This window comes from Venturia canescens, chromosome 11, assembly GCF_019457755.1.
Source record: "Venturia canescens isolate UGA chromosome 11, ASM1945775v1, whole genome shotgun sequence".
Lineage (NCBI taxonomy): Eukaryota > Metazoa > Arthropoda > Insecta > Hymenoptera > Ichneumonidae > Venturia > Venturia canescens.
In genome coordinates this window covers 11,361,482-11,384,690 of record NC_057431.1, presented here as the reverse complement: position 1 = coordinate 11,384,690, position 23,209 = coordinate 11,361,482, and the positions used below count along the sequence as shown (strand labels likewise).

Here is a 23,209-nt window from a genome sequence, read left to right as displayed (position 1 = left end):
TGTATAAAAGACTCCTCTGGCCCCGCGGGCAAAGTTGGCTGAGAATATGCGAAAGAGGCGTGTCAACCTGCCAAATATTATGGAAATTTATTCGTCCGAGGCACTCGCGTAATGGATTCCCGGCGTGCATCCTCGCGCGGTGCCGGAGGAATCACCGCTTGCTCGCATGTACACAGGTTATATGTGAAGCTGCCAGATTCGTTGGGTACTTACCCTTTTCGGAGAGGACGAGAGAGAGAGAAGGAGAAGTGTCTGATTCGGCCATCACGAAGTGAACGAGAGAAGAGATTCGACCGCAAGAAATCCCAATCAAAATAACGAGTGGAAAGTGCAAATGAAACTCGAAAAAATAAGTTGCTCGTGGTAGTCGTTCACAGCCATTTTTATTTTTCTCTGCTAGTAAATAATTATGAAATCAATCTGACACTATAATCCACTCTCGTGACTGGGGTTATGTACTTGAACGTGAGATTATATTTGAAAATGGTATTAATTTCTGATTAGGAAGTTGAGCAGAGGGATTCATTTAGTCGTGTGGAGATTGAGGTGCATTTCATATTTGCAGCGAAATAACGGGGTTGGGAAATCGTTGACAGATGGTCGAAAAAATTGAAAGTGAAGTGACAGAAAAACATTTTTCGTGGACTTGTTTTTTTTTCCACGAAAGAAGAAAAACCATTGCAATTTCGATCTGAGATAAAAACTTATGAGTACCAGAAAATTTTGGATTGTGACTCAAGGTTTATTCGTGATTGAAAATCAAATTAATTTCATTGCTATATAATTTTTTATTCTTGAGATTCGATAAGACGTTTCTGGAATGACATTCTCACCGTGATCATGAGCATGGCATCTCAAAAAGGTGGAACTTAATTTTAGGTTTTAAATGACTCACGAAAGATTAATCGGTTGTATCTTGATACGGACGACGAGTTTGAACCGCAGAAAATAGCAGAAAAATTGGATGTTCCTGGAGCTAAGCTCGAAGGGAGTTCAAAGTGAGCAGAAAATTAATTTCAATTGGTTTTTTTGCACTCACGATTCCGCGTGACGCTCGAGAGAACTCCGGATCTCCTCTTTCACGTCACTCTCTCCCTCCCCTCCCCTTTCTCTCTTTTCTTTATTTTTTCCTCGGATATTCTCTCTGTCTCGCCCATTTGATTTCTCTCGTTCTTCGGACCCTCTTTATACAATATTTCGCACTTGTTGCATCGTATTCTCGCGTTCTCCATGTCAGGCGTTCTCAGTACACCACACAATCAGAGCCTCACACGTACACGCACAAAATACACGTCAGACACGACAGTGTCACGTCGCCTGAGGCAAAAATCCTCATAAAACGAGACACGCTTTGCCCCGAGAGATGGAAAGTGAAAAAAGAAAAAAAAAAGAAAAAGAAAAAGAAGCACCTGAATAAAAACAGCAAGAGAGGACTCTGAGCGTAGCGAGAAAAGAAGTGAAAGATATGGAACTCTCCGAGAAGAGGCTAAGTGGATAAGGTGCTAATAAGTGTAGCCCGGGGTCAATGCATTTCCATTAATATTAATAAAAATATAAAAATATAAACGACCATCAAAACAGCCAGTTTAAAATCGCACGTGGCCGACTGAAAATTGTTTTTTATAACATTTCACTATACAATTTCTGCCTAAATATTTCTTCGTGAAATTAATCGTGTTTATTCGAGGTTCACCTGAAATCGTTACAATAGTTTCGATCCCTCGATTATCAACCATTATCAAACCGACATTCGATAACAAAAAACGTAACAACATCTCGCTCAACAAAGAATGAAACTTTTTTGCTTCGCACTCTGTACGATTTAAGTCTGCCGGCACCCACGAATCTTTTAATCAGTGCTTTCGAAATTGACAGTTTCTAGAAAAAACAAACAAACACTCAAATTTATTAAAACACATTAATGATCGCAAAAAATCTTAGAAATTGAAGTTTATAAACGGAATTCCATCGAATAGCCAAGAATTGACTCAATTTGGACATTTTTTCGAATAATTCCCACGAATATCCCGCATACCGTAAATTCTTTAAGCAGCAGAAAAAATCTCGCACACGGACAAAACAAGGCCGAAAATTCTGGAGGAAAGTACTAAGAATATAGTATCTCGGGGACAGTATATAACTGGATTGCAGCATTAATTCGAAGAGCAGTAATGAGAACTGTTCTATCCACCATAGTGAAAAGACCAATACTCATACATTTTATTCAAAAGACTTAAGAGTGTTTTTCTCTATAAGCATAGTAAAAAATGTTTTCAGCCACTTGAAACGTTTTATATTGTAAAGTATGCTCGGGCAACTCTGAAAAAAAAACTATATGTATGGTAAAATGTCATACGTATTCGGTGTACATTCGTGTATTTATCATAGAATTTACTATGCTGACAGTCCAAATTTGTGACTTGCAATGAATTTCGACTTAGCAGTAAGTGCCAGTCTGACATGATGAATAACACTCGAAAACAAAACGAAATATAGTTCTCGGACGTGCATCACTATTTGCTATCCCATAAAGCTGTTTAGAATTCAAGGGATGAAAAATTGAAAAATTCAAAAAATACTATGCTGTTTGTAATCGGTGCCTGAAGACTTTTTAAATTCTTGAAAAATCATACATTTCTCACTATACAAAAAGAATCCGTTTTCTCCGTGTAGTTTGGTAATTGAGAAATTTTGAATTTTCTCAAAAACAACGATTTTTTAATCGCTCCATAATCATTCGATTGAATGATCGAAAATAATGACAATAATCAGGGTATGGTGGCGGGACAAGGAATTCAAAAAGGTATTACGCGTCGCATATTATTCGGCCGGAGATCAGGAGAGTTCGGGCCCAATTACCGTGGCCCTTGCGAAAGCCAAGCCCCTGGGGGCCTTTTACGGGACTACTGCTTGTCGGGGTTACCCACGAAAATGAACTAAACCCCGTTATTATATGATTGCCCGGGCGCGAACTCGAATGCTTATTAGCTCCTCGACTCAGAGAGATACACAAGGCATTGGGCCCGTGATCCACGGACGAAATGAGACGCGCAAGAGACTCGTATTAATTAGCTATTAAGTGTGCAATCTCTCGATCAATTAAGCACGTGTGTAATTATAAAGGCGACACAATATCACTGAGCTTCCTTCAGCAAGAGGTTGAATAAGACTCGTGTACTGCAGGCCACTAAAAATTATTTTGAAAGTTGATTCGAAATAGAAGTCGATGAAATCATTTAGAAATAACTTTGGTTTGAAAATTTGAAGGAATTCGCAATTTCGTGGACTCATGAAGCAATAACGTTTAAGGGCTCGGTTGATTAATGAAAATGTTTGACCTCGCAATCTTCGAAATAGCGGAAACGAAAGGTCTCAGAAACGCAAACACACCTAGAATTGAAGCCTTCAAATCGACGTGATTCAATCGTTGAACCGAAATTGCTTTTCTAATAATCAGGATTTTGTTGTTTTTCTTTTTTAAATGTTTTTTTGGTCGCTTGCTTCTCAAACGATTCAAATATTATTGTAACGATTGCAAGCTCTTCAATTTTCAACCCAAAGTATCTTTTTAAATGAACATTGTCGGGAGATGCATAAGAATTTATCGCTCTAAAATTGCTGACTACTCAACCACTAATTTACGAAACTCGTTCGACAGTTTCAAGAAAACGTCAGTATCGAATGCTTCGCTCGAGAAAAAAAAATAGGCAAGCATGAAAAAACTGTTTTTTTTCCGCATGAAAATAGAAATTTATTTAATACCCTCCAGGATTCTGTGTTCTCCTTCGCGAATGATATCACCAACAACTTTTGAAATACAAGTATCGAGTGCAGTTTAAGTTTAGCACATGGAAACTGGATTATTGCGACTGCGAAAAGTATGTTTCGAATGGTAATCAAGAGGCTACAAAGTTGCTCAAGACGGAGGATTATCGTCGAGGATAGAATGGTAAATATATTGAGCGAGAGAGAGAGAGAGAGAGAATGGAAGGAGTGACGGGGTATCCTGTAAATTTCTCGCTTATGCGTCACGGAAAAGGATGGAGAGAGGACAAAAAGAAAGGAAAGAGAAAAATAGGTGGGAGTTAGAGGAGGCTGCTTAGGTATGTGGAACGAACGAGGTTTGTATGGGCCAGCAGCAGCAGCAGCCCTCTGTCACCTGTTCCACCGTCGTCTTCGCTGAGTTCATCTTTCTCTTTCTTTCTTGGTCATCGCGAGCAAGTGAAGGAATGAACGAGACACCCACGGTTATATTCCTTTCTCTCAATATACGCGTACGCGAACGATGGACGATTTGCTGTCAGAGAAAAGGGCGTAACTCGAAGAATCTCGTCGAAAAAATCAGGCGACCCCGAGCCCTTTCGTTGCTCGGCTTTCGATATAAAAGATATACAGTAATCTGGTTCTTGTTATCTTATTCTCTATGCGAGAGTACGTTATACGTGAGCGGACATACGGGTCGGCAGGTGCGTAAACGCGCGTAATTCTATCGGCTTCTTCTTCTTCTTCTTTTTTCCTTGTACATTCTCTGCTCTTTTCGTCTTTTCTCTCGCCTCTTCCTCGATCCCCTCGCACTCGTTGCCGCCTTCGGATAGTAAAATCAAACGATTGCACCGATCGTTTGAGAGCAAATGACCCTAATTTGACAATTATTGTGCTTATTGATGTACTTGGCCAACGCCTTTTCATGCGCTCGGACGGACTCTTGTGCAGTGCAACTGAATTTTACTTTTTTTTTCTTTTTTCATATTTTCATATATTTTTTTGTATTTCCGGAATTATTCCTCAAAAAACTAAAAAAAGAAAATCAAATTTCTACATTATTTTTCGGGTGGGGATCAAATGTTGGAGTGACTAAAATTTCGAACAGCTAAAATCTCGAGTTTATAAACTTCGAATGATAATATGGAGACGGATAGATTCGACTAGAGCTTTGAATGCCGAAAATAAATAAAGTAGAAACTGCAAGGTTCGAAGCACCTTTACATCGAAAATAGAATGTAACAATCGCCCATAGGACGATTACTAAAATATCGATTTTTCGAAAATTCGACTATCACTCTTTCGATTCATAAATTACTACGGTCAGCGATACTGTGAAAATTCACAATTTTGAAAATATAATAACGAAAGACCGAATATAACTGAGGTTGAAATACTGAAACAACAAAAAGTCGAACGGTCAAAATAGCGAAAAGTTAGAAAGTCGATCGATCAAAATAAAGAAATGCAGCGGAGCTCCAAACACACGCGTCTCACTCACTCACTCGCTTACTCAGACCGTTGATCTCCAATTTGAAACATCGCCATTTTGACTTTCGCCTTTTCGAGCTATCGTTATTCTGCATATCTAAGTTTTATAGGCTCGAAAAATTCACTTTCGATTTTTTCCTACTCTACATTCTGGTCTATCTGTAAAGCAATTACTCTCCATTTTGAATTAGAAAATATGAACTTTTGACATTTACATGGTCTGTTAAAATTGCATTCGAAATGAAAATTATTGAAATATATATTTTCGGGTAAATACGAATTCAAAGAAGGAATTTTTGATTACACACGCAATCTGCTGAATAGTCGATCGGGAATAAGAATTTCGAATTACTTATTTTTCTCCAAACTGATATCACAACTTTTAAAATTTCAAAATATCGACCGTTCTACAATTCAGTTATTCGACATATTGAATCCCACCCTATTTTTCGAGAGAAAGAAACGTGAGATATCGACTCGAAGAACGAAAAATTGTCTCCCTATTTCGTGGCAATTCTCGTTTATTGTTATTATTATCATTAATCGATTAAACAATATAAATAATCAATTATTGAATTTATTGATAAAACGAAATCCCTAAAAACATGACATAAAAAGATAAAATTTAAAAAATTTATAATCCTCGTAAAAAAACTAAAGCGCCTTGTTTCGTATCAGCACAGTTTTTCCTAAATTATTATTAACTTTTGCATGTAACTGTTAAGTTGTGACCAACAAAAATGACCGAGCGTTACGCAAGAAAAATATTCCAAGAAGCGTAATTTGTGGAGATTGATGTTTGTCAAGCTGCATACAATAAGAGTATTGAACACTTTGAAAAGGGCTTCAATTCGGCCGATAAACAACACCGGATAAGTGTGAATATTGCAGGTTCGCCGTGCACGTTTTTTTTCTTCATCGTTCCTCGATCTTTTGAATCTCGGGGAGGGACAAGAAAAGAGATTCTTCTCAGTACGGTGCATCGAAGCGCGTGGCAAATCGATAATCGCTCGCTTCGCCAAAAGATCTCTCTCGCGAGCTCCGAACGGATCGAGTCTTCCGCAGTGAAGTCGCGCGATTCTACAGACTCGCCTTTCGATGTAGAACTTCGCGAGCGCGAAGAACTAATATTCTCATGGTCCGTCGCGGGCCGATCCGCATCATCGAATAATCGTCTTACGCCCGCAATTCTCGACGACTTCGGAGATGCGAATCCGTTTCGTAAACGTGCCGACAGCGTATTTTCGAACGCCATAAAAATGGAAAAATATAATTAATCAGTGAAAATTTCGATTAACAGTTTTTTTGTGTCCATTACAACACCCGCTCCCGAGGACTCGATCAAAATAATCGCCGGTCACCAGAGTTCGAATGTTTACCAATTACGTCAGTAATGTAATAATCAAATGCAGAAAATTGAAGCAATAAATGCTAGGAGTGAGCTCCGATTTCCAACGACAAAAAAGTTTTCCACTTTTCCACCCAAAAAATCGTCTTTGCTCCAAATAATATTTCTTTATTTGAAATAATCAATGGAAACCTTCGCCAAAACTTGTCCGCGTATACAAGCAAGTCAACTGAAGCATTAAAAGCCAAAATAATAAATATATTCATTCGTGTACTGATTTGCTGATAACGATTCGTTATCGGAATTTTTCCAAATGTCAGCCTTCCAATGACGAGGAATTTCCATTCGACGTAGTAAAGAAATATCAAACTTCGTTTTCACTTGAGTAAATATATGTAAAAAATGTTTTTTTGTTCAAAAATAAAACCCTCGTTGTAATAAAAATTTATCAAACGTCGAAAAATAATTGAAAAAAAAAAAAAAAAAAAAAAAAAAAAAATTATATATACAGTACGAAAATGCACGGAGTGTAGAGAAGGAAAAAGGAAGAGGAGATCGGAAAGGTAGTTCGAAGGTGGAAGGAGAGGACACGGAGAAGAACTGGTAGAAAACGGGTGTGGGTGCACACAACGGGGTCAACGGAGTTCAGCTCTGGACCACGGCGTTTCGCCTCCGGACTCGTCGTCCCAGAATTGGTCTTCCCTCTTTTTTCTTTCTCTCTCTTCCTCTCCCACGCTTAATACGTACAGGGAGGAGGCTGAACCTGTGCCTGTTTTGCATTCACGAGTCGTCTCTCTTCTGTCTTTCTTTCGCGTATTATTCTTTCTCGTATTTAGCCGTTTGCGAGCGACGGTCTGGTCCTGACCTCGTGTCGACGAGACTCGGTTCGACGAAATTCCATCAACTCGCTCGGCCCTCATTTATTTATCGAATTTTCAATTATATTTTTGACCAACCGTGCTCCCCCGGTGCTTCATTAAGGTGGTTCCTCCACGAGACAGTTAAATTAGGAAATTATTTAAATTTGACATACGTATTGTTTAACATATGAACAACACCTCTATAAAATTTTAACAAGTTTCACCATCCCGAACCGGAGATAAATGTAATTGAAATTGACTCAATTAACACGTAACATATGGACCATGCATAGGCAAACAGCACATTATTAATTCTACTGTTAGTACTAAAATTAGGAAGTTTATAAAAAACGAGGAGGATGGGTGGGGATCAAATGATGGAATGGCTAAAATTTCGAACAGCTAAAATCTTGAGTTTATAATCTTCGAATGATAATATGCGGAGACAGATAGGTTCGACTAGAGCTTTGAATGCCGAAAATAAATAAAGCAGAAACTGCAAGGTTCGAAGCACGTTTACATCGAAAATAGAATGTAATAATCGCCCATAGGACGATGACTAAAATATCGATTTTTCAAAAATTCGACTATCACTCTGTCGATTCATAAATTACTACAGTCAGCGATACTGTGAAAATTCACAATTTTGAAAATATAATAACGAAAGACCAAATATTACTGGAATCGAAATACTGAAACACCAAAAAGTCGAACAGTCAAAATAGCGAAACGTTAAAAAGTTGATCGATCAAATTAAAGAAATGCAGTGGAGCTCCAAATATACGCGTCTCACTCACTCACTTACTCAGACCGGTGATCTCCAATTTGAAACATCGCCATTTTGACTTTCGCCTTTTCGAGCTATCGCTATTCTGCATATCCAAGTTTTATAGGCTCGAAAAATTCACTTTCGATTTTTTGCTACTCTATATTATTCTGGTCTGTCTGTAAAACAATTACTCTCCATTTTGAATTCGAAAATATGAACTTTTGACATTCGGATGGTCTGTTAAAATTGCATTCGAAATGAAAACTATTGAAATATATATATATTTTCGGGTAAATATGAATTCAAAGAAGGAATTTTTGATTAAACGCGCAATCTGCTGAATAGTCGATCGGGAATAAGAATTTCGAATTACTTATTTTTCTCCAAACTGATATTACAACTTTAAAAATTTCGAAATATCGACCGTTCTACAATTCAGTTATTCGACATATTGAACCCCACCCAGTCTCGAGAAGTACGAAGGTTTAGGCTGCATACGATATATTTTGCAAGCGAACAAGCGAATGTCGTCTGTATAGGCAACCTTTTATGTGTGTCGAAGCGTAGCCCGGATAATTCCGTCAAAAAATTTACTCGCGATGTCAGATCACAAATACTTTTAGAATAAATTTTATGAAAGCAAATGATATTTGTACTATATCTGCTGGCACCGAGTACGTATATGTAGGTTCTTTACAAAGTTATTGATTGCGATCCGAACGAATTATCAACCCTTTTAATATGCAGAGGGTACATAACTTTTGATTGGGGCTGTCGCGGGGGATCGACCTTAACGAAATAATAATTATTTTAGAGGTAAGAAAATGCGACTGTGGAGGAAACGCGTCGATTTCACTCGTCGGTCAATTGTACTCGGGTGAACGTAAGATTTTGAATGTTCAAACCAATAAAATAACCGGTGAACTGGAACAAATTCGCTCTGGGTCCATTCAACCGATAAAAATGATGAAAAAAATCGAGATTTTCTCAATAAAATTTTCGCGTTATTCAATCACGATTATTTCTATAAATGAGAAGCTTTTCAAGCCTCGCTTCACTGGCAAAAGCTACGAAACCGAAACCAGATCGCGGGCTCCGATCAATTTTTCTACACCGACGATATCTAGGGCGCAGTTTCCGAGTCAGAAATACAATTTTCGAAATGCCATGTCGAAAATCATGCCTCCGAAAAGACTTTTGGACTGTTACCAAAAGTTGAGCGATCACTTGAAAAAAAAATCGGACGATAGTGCCAGTGTTTTGAGACTTCCAACCGCTTCGTTGCCGAGGATTCGTACAAAAATTAGACGCATTTCGATAGTCTTGGAATAAAAAATTCAGGAATTTAACTAACCTCGAAAAATTGGTACACAAAAGAATCGGACGGTTCTCGATCGAAACTGCGTACGCGCAGTTTCTACTCTCGGAAGGATCGAAATGGAACAAATTGAGGGTTGAGCTCCGGGGATCTCGGGGGCTTAGATCGTTGACAATATCGCGTGGTCGCGGCTCAATATTATGAGTCGCAGTCCACACGTGTGTGTGTGTGTGTGTCTGTGTGTGTGTATTCAGACCCGCGGCTATATGCGAAACAGGTGAGGCACCTGCTTCTTCGTGCGCTCACAACCTGTGCGCGATCAGCAGCTTCGGCAGCAGCAGGAGGAACAACATCGCGGAGAGGAAAGAGAAGAGCCGGCGGGCGACCACGCTGCTTTGGCTTCTTTCTCTCTTTTTTCTTTCCCTCCGCTTCCTGTCCATCTCTCTCTTTTTCTTCAAGCAGGTGTATTCCCCAATGTAGACCCGCCGGCGTATGCTAATTGGGCCAGACTTAGCGCTTTCCTTCTCACTCTCTCGCTTCCCCTTCCTCTCTCGCTCAATCTTCTTGACCCAGCCGCGATTTAACGAGCATCCGCGGCCAACAGGAAGCCCTCTCTTTCCCACACAGCTTCGCTCTTCCTTTCCGCACTCCCCCGCGCCTTTATTCTCCGTTTTTTCGCGTGGTGCTGGGCTTGCTATTTTTTTTCGTTCTATTGCAGGCTCTCGATGCTTTTTCCGTCGGTTTTGGCCTTGAAACTTTTCACTCTCGCCACGCATACGAGCATTTTATTGGTCATTTAATCGAGTTCAAATTCGAGAGAGAAATGCCTCAGTTTTGCTCGATTCTTATTTCAATTTGACGCGGGGACGGAAATAAAGTAGTTCTCTTTACTTCACTCATTTTTGCCAACAGTTTGGCGACTTGGTCCGGACACCTGTCAGACAACGCTTTTCGGTACAGCGATTGTGTTGATTCTAAAAATCAGCCCACGCGATGCAGTTAAAATATACTGAAAGTTTGCAGTCGGGGAAAAAAGTTGCCAAGGTTGCAGCGAACAGGACGTTGAAATAAATATCTCGTTCGAACAAAAAATCGTTCAACAACACCAATTGTTTGAATAAATGTTCCATCTTTTCTTTTTATAAATCAGAGTTGGGACGCGTGTTTTGGTTCATTGCTTTTCCGCGATTCTGATAGGTTCGCTATCGCGTTGCTCTCAAATCTCAGGATGACACTGCAACTGATCTTTCATATGTTCATTCGATCTTGAAAATTCGAGAATAGAGAAAAATTATTAGTGAATTATCTCTCAATGAATTTCGTGATAAGGCAAATTTCATAAAAACTCGAGTGTCATTGAGAAATCATTATTTTTATGTAAATTTCATTTTTTCTAGATCTTATCAAAATTCAAATGATGCTAGTCAGATAAATATTTAATTTATGACTAAACGTTACATTCGACATATTTTACGATTCATGGTTCATTCGATCAACTCCATTGGAGTTTGACATTTCTTCTTTGTATGCTGCATTTGCCATGTCCCACGACGATAATTCATGCCATTTGGTCGTCATAAAATCCTGTACAGAAATAACGTAGCAGAGAATTTCATAAAATATTTTAGGAGGGATGAAAAATTCGAATTTTTCGAAACAACAGCAAACGTTTTTTTAATCACACATCGAACTGTTTCTTGGCTATTATCATTAACGATATTTTTTATCTCACGGAGTCAAGCCAGCAATGCATTTGGTTCACCTCGACATTTCATTTATTATTTCAATGGCCAGCATATTTCGACGATCGATATTAAAAAAGGAATGTGTAGTGCGAGCTCTTGATCGTCCGGAGTCAGAGGAGATTCATGATCGTGCATTATAACGCCTTCATCGTATTCCTACCAAACGATTATTTCGCCTTGAAACGCTCTGGTTGAATAGAGACTAAGAAAAAATGAAAAAATCTTGTTCTCGGAGTTTGTATTTCAATTCTTGGCCAGTTTTCAATAGTGTTACGTATAATGATACGGATGTTTCGAATATTGGAGTCAAGGTCTTGACAAATAAGAGAGGTAATAACAATCGTATGATGTATATAATCGAAAAAAAGCTATTTTAGTGATTACATCTATCATTGTTTGCGAGAAACAAATCAGTCGGTTGCAAACGCATTCTGATCTCTCCTTGCTCTCGGGCCATTCAATCTCACTTTCTCTTTAGCCAATATAGACACGTACAAATATATGCGTGTACAGCATGTAAAAATATATATATTTATATACGAATTGTACGTAACTACAAAAAGTGATAAAAGGCGTTCGAACGTTTTTGGTGTTTGTGAGCTAATTTTCATTCGAATGAGATTCAAAAAAACGTCGTTTATTATAAATAAATGGAAATTGTTACATTGATTCACGAAATCCATGCACGCACAGGTGTGCCTCCCCAAAAGGCTTCGAGAAATGCATTTATTTAGCTCCAGCCCACAGTCGAACAGAATTTCAGCTCCAGAAATCTCTTTTTCCCCCCTTTTTCGATTATCTCTCGCACACTTTTTTTTTTTTTTTTACTTTTTTTTACATTTTTTTTCGAGAGGTAAAACTTGCCAAATCTGGCGACAGTCGCGGCTCACGAGACAAGAACTCTGGTTCCCCATGGAGAGGGAAAGGGATTCGACAAATGACCTTATAGGGCATTATCCCGGTCCTGGGGCTCGAGCTTCGACGTTTTTATGCATATGTATGGACCGTGAAATCAACGAGGAAAGTGGAAAAGATGATGAAATTTAAGAAAATTACGCCGATCTCGTTCGAGCAGGGATCGGAATATCAAAACTATTTTTTCCTTGCAGTGAAACCCTCAACGACGATCGTTCTTTTCACTCGTCATATGAATTATCTTTTTATATTTTCATCAGAAGCTGCACTCACTTGAGAATTCGAAATCCTCGTTTTTCGTATTCTCGTTAAAACGAACGCAGACACCGATGAAAACTTATTTAAAGTTCGAATTATCGAATAAAATCATCAGCCTATTGTTCATAAACAGCAACGAACAAGTCGCAGCAACTGTGATCACTGGAAGTCCAATTTCGCGATACTTTGAACATAAAAATACCGACGATCAGGTTAACTCGAATTTTGCAATCTTTCAACCGATCCAAGTCACGTTTTCCCTCGTTGCCATTTGATTCCTAAACAAATAATTATCGTGCTCAGTTTTTTCCTGTAATTATTCAACGTGCAACCAATTACTATTATTTATAAAATTTTTGTCATTTTAAATCCTTATTTGAATTCAGCGGATGCTTCGAAATAATAAAAAGGATGAAACCGTCAAGAAATTGGCTCTGAATTAATGCTTTTTTCTTTTATTTCTTTTATTGGTAGGACAGCTTTAAAATGATTTAACGAATCAACGAATTAATGCTTATTATAATTCGATACTTTTCCACGTTTTTAGGAGTGGGGTTCAATATGTCGAATAACTGAATTGTAGAACGGTCGATATTTCGAAATTTTAAAAGTTGTGATATCCGTTTGGAGAAAAATAAGTTATTCGAAATTCTTATTCCCGATGGACTATTCAGCAGATTGCGTGTTTAATCAAAAATTCCTTCTTTGAATTCATATTTACCCGAAAATATATATTTCAATAGTTTTCATTTCGAATGCAATTTTAACAGACCATCCGAATGTCAAAAGTTCATATTTTCGAATTCAAAATGGAGAGTAATTGTTTTACAGACAGACCAGAATATAGAGTAGCAAAAAATCGAAAGTGAATTTTTCGAGCCTATATAAAACTTAGATATGCAGAATAGTGATAGCTCGAAAAGGCGAAAGTCAAAATGGCGATGTTTAAAATTGGAGATCACCGGTCTGAGTAAGTGAGTGAGTGAGACGCGTGTATTTTGGAGCTCCGCTGCATTTCTTTATTTTGATCGATCGACTTTCTAACTTTTCGCTATTTTGACCGTTCGACTTTTTGGTGTTTCAGTATTTCAACCTGAGTAATATTTGGTCTTTCGTTATTATATTTTCAAAATTGTGAATTTTCACAGTATCGTTGACTGTAGTAATTTATGAATCGAAAGAGTGATAGTTGAATTTTCGAAAAATCGATATTTTAGTCATCGTACTATGGGCGATTGTTACATTCTATTTTCGATGTAAACGTTCTTCGAACCCTGCAGTTTCTGCTTTATTTATTTTCGGTATTCAAAGCTCTGTTCGAATCTATCCGTCTCCATATTATCATTCGAAGTTTATAAATTCGAGATTTTAGCTGTTCGAAATTTTAGTCATTCCAACATTTGATCCCCACCCGTTTTTAGGGCCGACAACTCTCCCCAGTGATTCGACAAAAGCCAACTCCTGAGCGCTCTTGACGATGCAGTACATCGACGATTCTTGCCGAGACACCTCGTACAAGGGTATTGGTATGCCTACGTTGAGGAACGATGCGATCGATAAGAAACGAGAACTTTGGAAAGTCGAGATCGTCCGGGAGGCTCCATCTCTTTCTTAATTTTTTCTTTCTCATATGACCGAAGAACTTATTTTGCACGTCCGAAGTGCGGGCGTATCGAAGTCGATCGTATCTTCGATCGAGACTCCTCGATCGGGGCCTGAGGATAATCCGCAGTGGAGAAGCGAGAGAAGCAGATAAAAAAGTACGAAAAAAGCTTTTACAGGCGAATTACCTGAGGGACGAATGCAAGTAGCGGGAACAAGAAAGTAAAAGATGAAGCAGAACTCAAAAATTTAAAGCCAGTGGCGAAACGAAGGAGCAAAAGGGAAGGAGAGAGACAGACAACGGTGGCGAGAAAGCAAAGTGAACATTGACCAACTCCTATCGGTGGCTATTAATTAGTAGTTAATTATCGAGTAGCCACTGCTGGGCATTAGTGTCGATGCATAACCTTTTACGAACCTTTTTCTCTTTCCCTCGATATTACCGATTGTCGCCCTTTTTCCGCAGCATGCCACCACAGATGAAATAATGTTCCAGCTTGGAGTCTTGTTTCAAGATCTCTCTCACCATAAATGCCTTTATCTAATCGAGAATCAGATAAAAATGATATTCTTCAATCCTTATCATTTGTCCAGCATCCCTGTAGCTTTAAACCCAGTTTAAATGCTTTGTTCACATATATTATAGCGCGTAAAAGATTATCACGATAGTTTTATGTTACAGAACAGTGTTTCGAGATCTTACGATCTAATTGAGTGCGTCAAGACTGCTTTGATGTTGTTATTAGCTCTTAGCGAGTGATGCAATCGTTGCGATTGTCGAGAATACTGGCTTCTGATTTTCGGACACTCGTCTCTCGTAATCGTGGGCATTCTCGCAGAGCGTTATTATCCTGTTGGATTTATTTATTTTTTTATCGTCACATCGAAATCTTGATTGCATTCCTACTCTCACTGGGTAATTAGTGAGCCGATACCAGCAGCATTGCCTTCACCTCTTCAGTCTCTTTCTCCACCTTTCACATGTTAGAATCTCAATTAAAATGATCCTTCACGTTAACCGACATTACGATCACAACGTAACTTAATTTTTTTTGTAATTATGTTCCTTCAATAACGCGGCTTGACGGGTTTTATTACCGAATCCGGTGTGCGCCAGTCGGGGTCTTGTTTCTGGGTCGCATACTCGCCGCGACTAAACGGTAGCGAAAGGAATCGAAGGAATTCGCTGTGGCATCCCGGTGTGCAAATTTCCCTGTGTATATCCAAGCCACCGAACTCCCCTCAATGGTTTTGCATGCACATTGGTATTCCGTGTGATTGCAGCTACTCGCCGCGATGCCCAACGAGATTCGAAAGGTCGTAACCTCCGCGCATTCAGTGCGGATTTCGCTCCTAAGTTGAGCCGTTTCTTCAAATTCACTTGAATTTCCTTCAGTTTTTCACCTTCGATCGCTCGACTACCGCGCTCTCGTGGCTGGGTGGGGATCAAATGTTGGAATGACTACAATTTCGAACAGCTAAAATCTCGAGTTTATAATCTTCGAATGATAATATGGAGACGGATAGATTCGACTAGAGCTTTGAATGCCGAAAATAAATAAAACAGAAACTGCAAGGTTCGAAGCACGTTTACATCGAAAATAGAATGTAACAATCGCCCATAGGACGATGACTAAAATATCGATTTTTCAAAAATTCGACTATCACTCTGTCGATTCATAAATTACTACAGTCAGCGATACTGTGAAAATTCACAATTTTGAAAATATAATAACGAAAGACCAAATATTACTGAAATCGAAATATTGAAACACCAAAAAGTCGAACAGTCAAAATAGCGAAACGTTAAAAAGTCGATCGATCAAATTAAAGAAATGCAGTGGAGCTCCAAATATACGCGTCTCACTCACTCACTTACTCAGACCGGTGATCTCCAATTTGAAACATCGCCATTTTGACTTTCGCCTTTTCGAGCTATCGCTATTCTGCATATCTAAGTTTTATAGGCTCGAAAAATTCACTTTCGATTTTTTGCTACTCTATAATCTGGTCTGTCTGTAAAACAATTACTCTCCATTTTGAATTCGAAAATATGAACTTTTGACATTCAGATGGTCTGTTAAAATGGCATTCGAAATGAAAACTATTGAAATATATATTTTCGGGTAAATATGAATTCAAAGAAGGAATTTTTGATTAAACACGCAATCTGCTGAATAGTCCATCGGGAATAAGAATTTCGAATAACTTATTTTTCTCCAAACGGATATCACAACTTTTAAAATTTCGAAATATCGACCGTTCTACAATTCAGTTATTCGACATATTGAACCCCACCCAATCACAGTCATTCGGGGGGCTCACTAACTTCGAATCACCGACCAAGAATTCGGGGCTGATTGAAAATGAAAATTTCGGAAGTATGACGCGCATACAAAGTCCTCATATTGAGTGTTCATCCACGGACGATTGATCGATTGATGGACGACCGAGAAAATGTTTATCTTGTACGAGAAGTTTATTCTACTGAAAATCCATCGGCGGGGAATGAATTATTATTGGGGAGGCAGTTTTTACATTGGACTGTTAAAATCCATCTGGGCAGTTTATTTTCAAAACAGTGTAATTTGGAAAAAAAAATGCTTAGTCGACAACAGAACGCGATAACGCGAGCTGTTCACGTCCAAGATTCTTGGTAGCCACCAAATCATTTTTTTTTAAGTTTCAGCCATCGATATGCGATTTTTTTGAGAAAAAATACAATAGGATATTGTGCGATTCATTTTGTACGATAAGAATTATGAAACAAAAGTCTATTGTGGAGTACGCGAACAGTTGAAAAAGTCGTTATCACAAGTGCAGTTTGGCAACGATTTTCGAGGAACTTTAGGAATCGATAAAAGTGCATACGAAGTGACTACATGCGACACGTGATACAAAAACATTGTTTACCGATAATAGACATGACTCTTGTTATTGTTCTGTGAAATCTTATCGCCTATTTGTAACTGGCAGATTTTATTTTTTGTCACGTCTTTTAATCCCCTTTTTGCTTGTCTCCATCGCTCATGAAAGTATAAAACGATTTTCTATCCTTTCAGTCTTTCATTTTCTCGTCTACGGGCCGTTTCGAATTTGTTCATCTGGTCTTCGGTGTTCCATTTCTTCACAATTGCAACTGATCGCATCAGCAAGTTCTGCGTAAGTAGATGGAAATCAAACTCGTTGAAGCTTTTTCGATAATTTTTGGAGATTAATATGTAAATGCTTCTCTCAACAGAGTGTTTACAATTGACAGAATATCAAATCACAAACGAATCCGTTACGTTTATGAAAATAAAAATCTCTCTATAAGTTTTACGTTTTTCTTGTCCATCGGATTTTCAGAAACATGACTGCAGAATGTTAAATGTTACCGATTAATTCTTGAATAGTTTTTTATACTATGAAATTCTCCGATCAAACTTTTTTCAAAACTGTAATGTTGTGCTAAAGATGATCTAAAAAAATAACGCCGAGTTTTCATTGATTACTTCAACATCACGACTAAAATGACGAGATATGGACGAAAATTTAAATAAAACTTGTATGCGTAAAATTATTTTTCAGCCTTCCACTTTCAAACGCATCCACAAAATGGCATCGACATCGTATTCTGGAGCAACACCGAGATCGAGTTCCGACTCGCAAGAACACAATTTTCAACGAAGAAAATTAGTGAACACATGTGCTGTGTGTCATGGAAGGTACGCATTATGGGAACTGAATCCAAACCTCCTTTTTAATCGTCTGTACAAATTTTTCTGCAGCATAGAGGTTGGTGTAGGAGTGCGGGTAAGCGGTGATTTACATAAACTCGTTCATACTTACTGCAAAGATTCGCTTCGAGCTGTGTACAGGCCACTACCAAAAGCAATCGATAGTATTGTCACACCGGTAATTTTTCTTTTCTACAAATTTCACATGCCAAATTAGGCTTATGCATTCGTATAAAATTTCGTTGATGAAATTTCTATGCTCTCTTATCCAAAATTGCCAAAATAATAACAATCAATGTAGTAGATTAATAATCTTGTGAATTATATCAATCATCTAAATAAGCGCATTTCAAGACTCAAGAAAGTGCATGGGAATCGATTAGACATTTTTTTCAAGCTTTGTCGGTCTGCACGGACCCGATACTAGGAAACAGATCGATCGAAAAACTCTCCATGATTCCCATTCCCTGAGGCTTGGATACTGAGAAAAACATAGAAAATGGATTAATACGCGATTTTTCAATGAGGAGAGCCCAGGCTACTTCGAAAATATAACATAATTATTTAATTTCTACTTTATCAAATTTTCACACTCTACCAAAAATAAAAAAATAAAATTTCTTTTTTTTTTTTCAAGAATTTTTTTCCCCTCGTTTCATACTTGAATACAATGCACTTTGACTACTTCTAGAAAAAATCGGTCAAGGATGCGTTGGTTTGAAGAAATGTCAGGGGAAAATAAATTTCACAAATTTTTCTTTTCAAGCCACAACAAATCCTAGAACATTTTTTGGTATTTGCGAGTAAGAAATATGCGAAATATGCTTTGGATACACGAAATCGATCATGACAAAATATCGTTACAGGGAAACATTGCTTATTATGTGCCGGATAAAGAACCGTACATACCACCTCTGATAATTGCATGTATCAGCGAAGTTGAATCACGTGGTATCAAGTCACACTTCTTGTACAGAGTGAACGGCGATCTTGCCAAAGCCAAAGCATTGGTTAGAGGCTATCGAATGCACAAAACAGTACCGTATTTAAGGGGGCTTGATATACATACGGTTACTTCGGTTCTAAAAATGTTTTTGGCTTCATTGAGCGAGCCACTCATCACGGATGAACTCCGGGATCGTTTCGTTCGCGCTTCTCTTATATCTGACAAAAACAGGAAGGATGCAGCTCTTAGCGAAGCAATAAGTAGACTTCCGTACCCGAATCTACATACCCTCAGTTATCTTGTCCGTCATTTACGGACAATTAGCAAGATATCGCGGAGCAACAATGTCAACAGACTCGCTGAAGTTTTTGGGCCTATAGTAATCGGTGGAAACTCTCGATATTTGTTCACTCCACCTTTGTTCATCATTGGACGAGAAGATCAAGAAGAGGTCGGTTTCTTATTTTTTTTAGTCCTAGGAAATTTTTATGCTTCACGAGATTTGATCGATTATATTTTATTCGCAGGTTTTTAAAAGTATTCTGCAAATGAGTCGTTTTTACGATAACGTTCTTTCCTTCAAGTCTCAGGTAGGAAACTTTCTACTTATTGCTCCCATCTCAAGCGATATTCAAACACCATAATTTGTTATAATACTACCGAAATTAATGATTCATTCATTTTGTGGTTGCAATGCACAAAAATCATTTGAAATAGGCTTTTCAAAAAAACCTCACGGGAATTTTCAAAACGAAAAGAAATAACGTAATTTCTATTGCGTCAAGGTCAAACATTTTTCATTTGGTGTTTACGGTTGAGTCAAGGAAATCCTTGATTATTCATTTATGTAAAAAACATTTGAAAACTTTCAGACGACGTTTTTGTATTCTCGAACTTCTCGAATTCACATGAAAGGCACTGATTATGTTCTATTATTTCGTAAAACGTGTTCAAAGAATGTCTCAAGCACTAATGACATTGTTTCGTTTTAAACTTAATCTTCTTCTTCTTCTTTCAGGAGTGGGGGTTGAGCAGCTGGTAAATATGGATATGACATGATCGTAATGTTCTCCGATAAGATGGAAATGTCACTAAAACAACAGCAACAAAAAATAAACTAATATTCGTGGTCAATACTTGACGATAATTTAATTTTTTTGGCATCTCATTGTAAGATTTGAATTCAATTTAACGCCCTCACTTCAAAGTCGACTCCACTCGTGTTGAATGAAGAGATTGTATAATTTATCGGCAAAGTTTTTTGCAGTTGCCCTCCGCCCATGAAAAATGTACTAGAGTTGGGGGTATTGGAAGTAGAATAATTTTTAAATGTATATGGGGAAAAATTTGCTCCGCATTTTTGTAATATCACATGGTTTTTGAATAAACAATGCACATTACCATAAATGACTAACTAAGAATTATTTCTGAAATTGAATGAATTTAGAGTATCAATTAATAATTTAGTTGGTGTCGATTCAGTTAGTGTTGAACCAATAAAATATAGAGTCTAAACCTAAAATGACCCTCCAAAATTTTCCAAAGAATTCTTTAGAAGGATTTGAAAACAACTTTTTTTTAACATCTGCAGTACGACTCTTCGGTTGTGATTCAATAGTAGATTTTACTCCGATCCATTTCCTCGATCGAAAATGTCATGTCCGCTACAGAATCACGGACATTTGTACCATCATTAATGAGATCATGGCCACTATTTATAAATCTGCAGAAAAATCTGATTTTTTTACACAGCATAGAAAAATGTTCGAAAATTATGGTAAAAAAAATTGAGGGGAGGTTACCGAACATTTAAGCAAGAAAATAAGTATTAAAAATTGGACATCGTAGTGGCAGTAAATGGATCGTGATTTTTCAATCAAATTTAAGGGATCGTAAATGCTGGAAAAAAAAAATTAAATCATATACGTATTCGTTGAACATTTATCTTATTAATGGCGTTATAAAAATATCAGGTCACCGAAACTTTAAGAATGAAATCATAAATTAACTACGATTATCGCTGAATCGTTGAATACTAGGTTCGGTACGACATCGGCAACACCGCTCTATCAGCTGTTTATATATATGTATATCAACGTATATCGTGTTTAGTTCTGACGTGCTTACATTAGTGTATCGGTACTGTACAGGCGTGTATACTTTCTCGGTATAATTAATAGAAAAATGTTTTTTGTTCATATTTATACAAATATTGTGATAATAAAAATATTTGTAATCACAAATAATGACGTAACCTCAAATTCAAATAAATTGTTGGTTATGTGTATCAAGTCATATGTGAGTGACAAGCTATCAGTTTACCGTTGGCAAGGTAGTAGATATATCTCTCCACCAACAACAAAGTTGCCAAATCAAAAAGTTAACTAGTCAAATTTTTACTAATAATGATATTTTTTTTTTATATAATTGATAATTACAACGGACTAATTGATTAGTTATGTTAATTTTTAAATCTATAAATTTTGAGAGAATATAATAACACCAATCCCTTATATCATGATAAAAAATTCAGTTGTTCAACGCTCGTGTCGTGGGCATGATCTCATTAATAGACGAAATTTTAGACGACGAATGATGGAGAGAAATTCAGCTCCTGTGGGAAAACTTTTTTACGTCATAAATAAAATACGTCATAAAAATGAGTCAATATAAATATTGAGTTGTGCAAATCCATCCAGAAATTTCTATTATTGAATAGCAAGTAGGGAGTCAAGTGCGATTCAAAAACTGTTTTTTTGTGATAACGGCATGAGGTAATACGAGTTACTCATTCTTCTTGAAGTTGGGAGATCGTTAGAAAAAATAAGTACGAGACGTGACATATGAGGATTGTGTATATCATTTCGTACGAAAATGATTATCAAAAAAACTGTAATGTGGAACCTATTAACAATTGGAAAAGTCATTGTTACAAGTTCTATTTGAATACAATGTTCACGAAACTTGAGGAAACTATAGAAAAGAAAAATTTAACGATGGAAAACGACACGTACCATGGAATTATCGTTTCCTAACAATACACACGACTTTTATTATTATTCCGCGAAATTCATTAGCTCATTTTTGAGTGGCACTTTGAATTTTTTGTCACGTTTATCTGCTCCCTCTTCCCTCGTCTCTATCCGCTACTACACTGTCAATCGATTTTTTCTCCTTTCAGTCTACATCGACTCCAAAAACTTCGCGCATCGGACCAGTAGATTTTCTATTTCAAATTTGTTCATCTGGTCTTCCATTTCTTCACAATTACAACTGATTATCCGTCAGTCCTTCAGGTAAGTAATAATCAAGCTCGCTGTCATTTTTCTGATAATTTTCGTGGATTAATATGAACCATCAAAGTTCACACGTGTTTTAGAAAGTCTCATAACATTTATTGAGGGATAAAGTTCAATCAATTAGTTGAATTAATGAAGATAAATCATTTTCACGATAAGTGAAACAGAAAATAGTATACCCACGATTAGGAAGTAAGTCCCCTAAAAACGATTTCAAATATAAATCTGTCAAAACAACCGTGCTCATAAATTCTGTTTTTTTTTCTTCACAACAGTGAAGCAAAAAAAATAACGTTCGCTAATTTGCGGAATACATTCGGAGGGGTCCAAATTTTCAGACGTTGAAACTTTCGATATTGTTTGCCTGATTCAAACATGTACGAATCTAACCTATCACCATTTTTTTTATTTGTTTTTGAGTATGGAATTATTTCCCATACGTAGGTGTTAAATATTCCAAGTTTGAAAATGATTTACACAAAAATGGCTGAATTAAATGGATTAAAAATTGGAGAGGCTTTAAAAAACATATCCAAAAATGTATTCTAAAAGCTTCATTAAGCTATTACCATTTTTCTCAAGCTGATGTTCCTCCTTAACTGGCGGCTTTGGCATTTACTCCTAGTTTCGTGTAATCATATATTCTCTTGTTTTTTCTTGAAAATTTAGAATTATTACTGCTGGCAACCTCATTAAATCTCTTGAGAGGGCTCATGCTGCAAAGTGATAACAAAGTTTTTTTCGAAAAATTCCATGTTTTCCGATCTCGTTGTAATTTTTCTGATGACTTTCGTGAGCCATCAAAGTTCAAAAATGTTTGAGAAAGTCCCATAACATTTTTTGAGGGATATAGTTCAATTAATTGGTTGAATTAGTAACGATAAATTATCTTCACGTTACATGAAGCAGCGAAGAAGTAGTATACATTGATTGTCATAAATCGAAAAGGGTGGGGTTTTTCATAAAATTTTAAGAGAGAAAATAGTTTTACTTTTCCATTTCCAGTTCATTGAAATTTTTTCTGATTTTTTGCAAATTTTTTTTGTCCAAAAATTTTTATGGTTTTCATCTTTATTGCAATTCGCTTTCCTAGAGCGTTTCATAGTATTTCCCCAATCGCTCGTTACGAAGTGTCAGTAATATTTATATCTGTATTAAGAATATTTAGTTATTTTTG

General features: G+C 37.2%; 1 protein-coding gene and 1 long non-coding RNA gene across 7 annotated transcripts in view; both read left to right on the top strand.

The window, feature by feature from the left end:
* LOC122418142 (uncharacterized) overlaps positions 1 to 23,209 on the top strand; it is a 117,445-nt gene that overhangs the window by 93,129 nt on the left and 1,107 nt on the right. The window contains exons 1-2 of one of the 6 annotated variants that reach the window (XR_006262445.1): positions 20,873 to 20,900; positions 21,915 to 22,029. This is a non-coding gene — a long non-coding RNA (uncharacterized lncRNA). The other 5 variants (XR_006262444.1, XR_006262443.1, XR_006262446.1 and 2 more) reach the window with 5 other exon arrangements.
* Positions 17,073 to 20,140, top strand: LOC122418140 (rac GTPase-activating protein 1-like). Its single transcript, XM_043432199.1, has 6 exons — positions 17,073 to 17,230; positions 17,639 to 17,775; positions 17,839 to 17,965; positions 18,654 to 19,184; positions 19,261 to 19,323; positions 19,752 to 20,140. Exons 2-6 carry the CDS (start codon positions 17,666 to 17,668, stop codon positions 19,773 to 19,775), a joined length of 855 nt encoding a protein of 284 aa, XP_043288134.1. The 5' UTR covers positions 17,073 to 17,230; positions 17,639 to 17,665; the 3' UTR covers positions 19,776 to 20,140.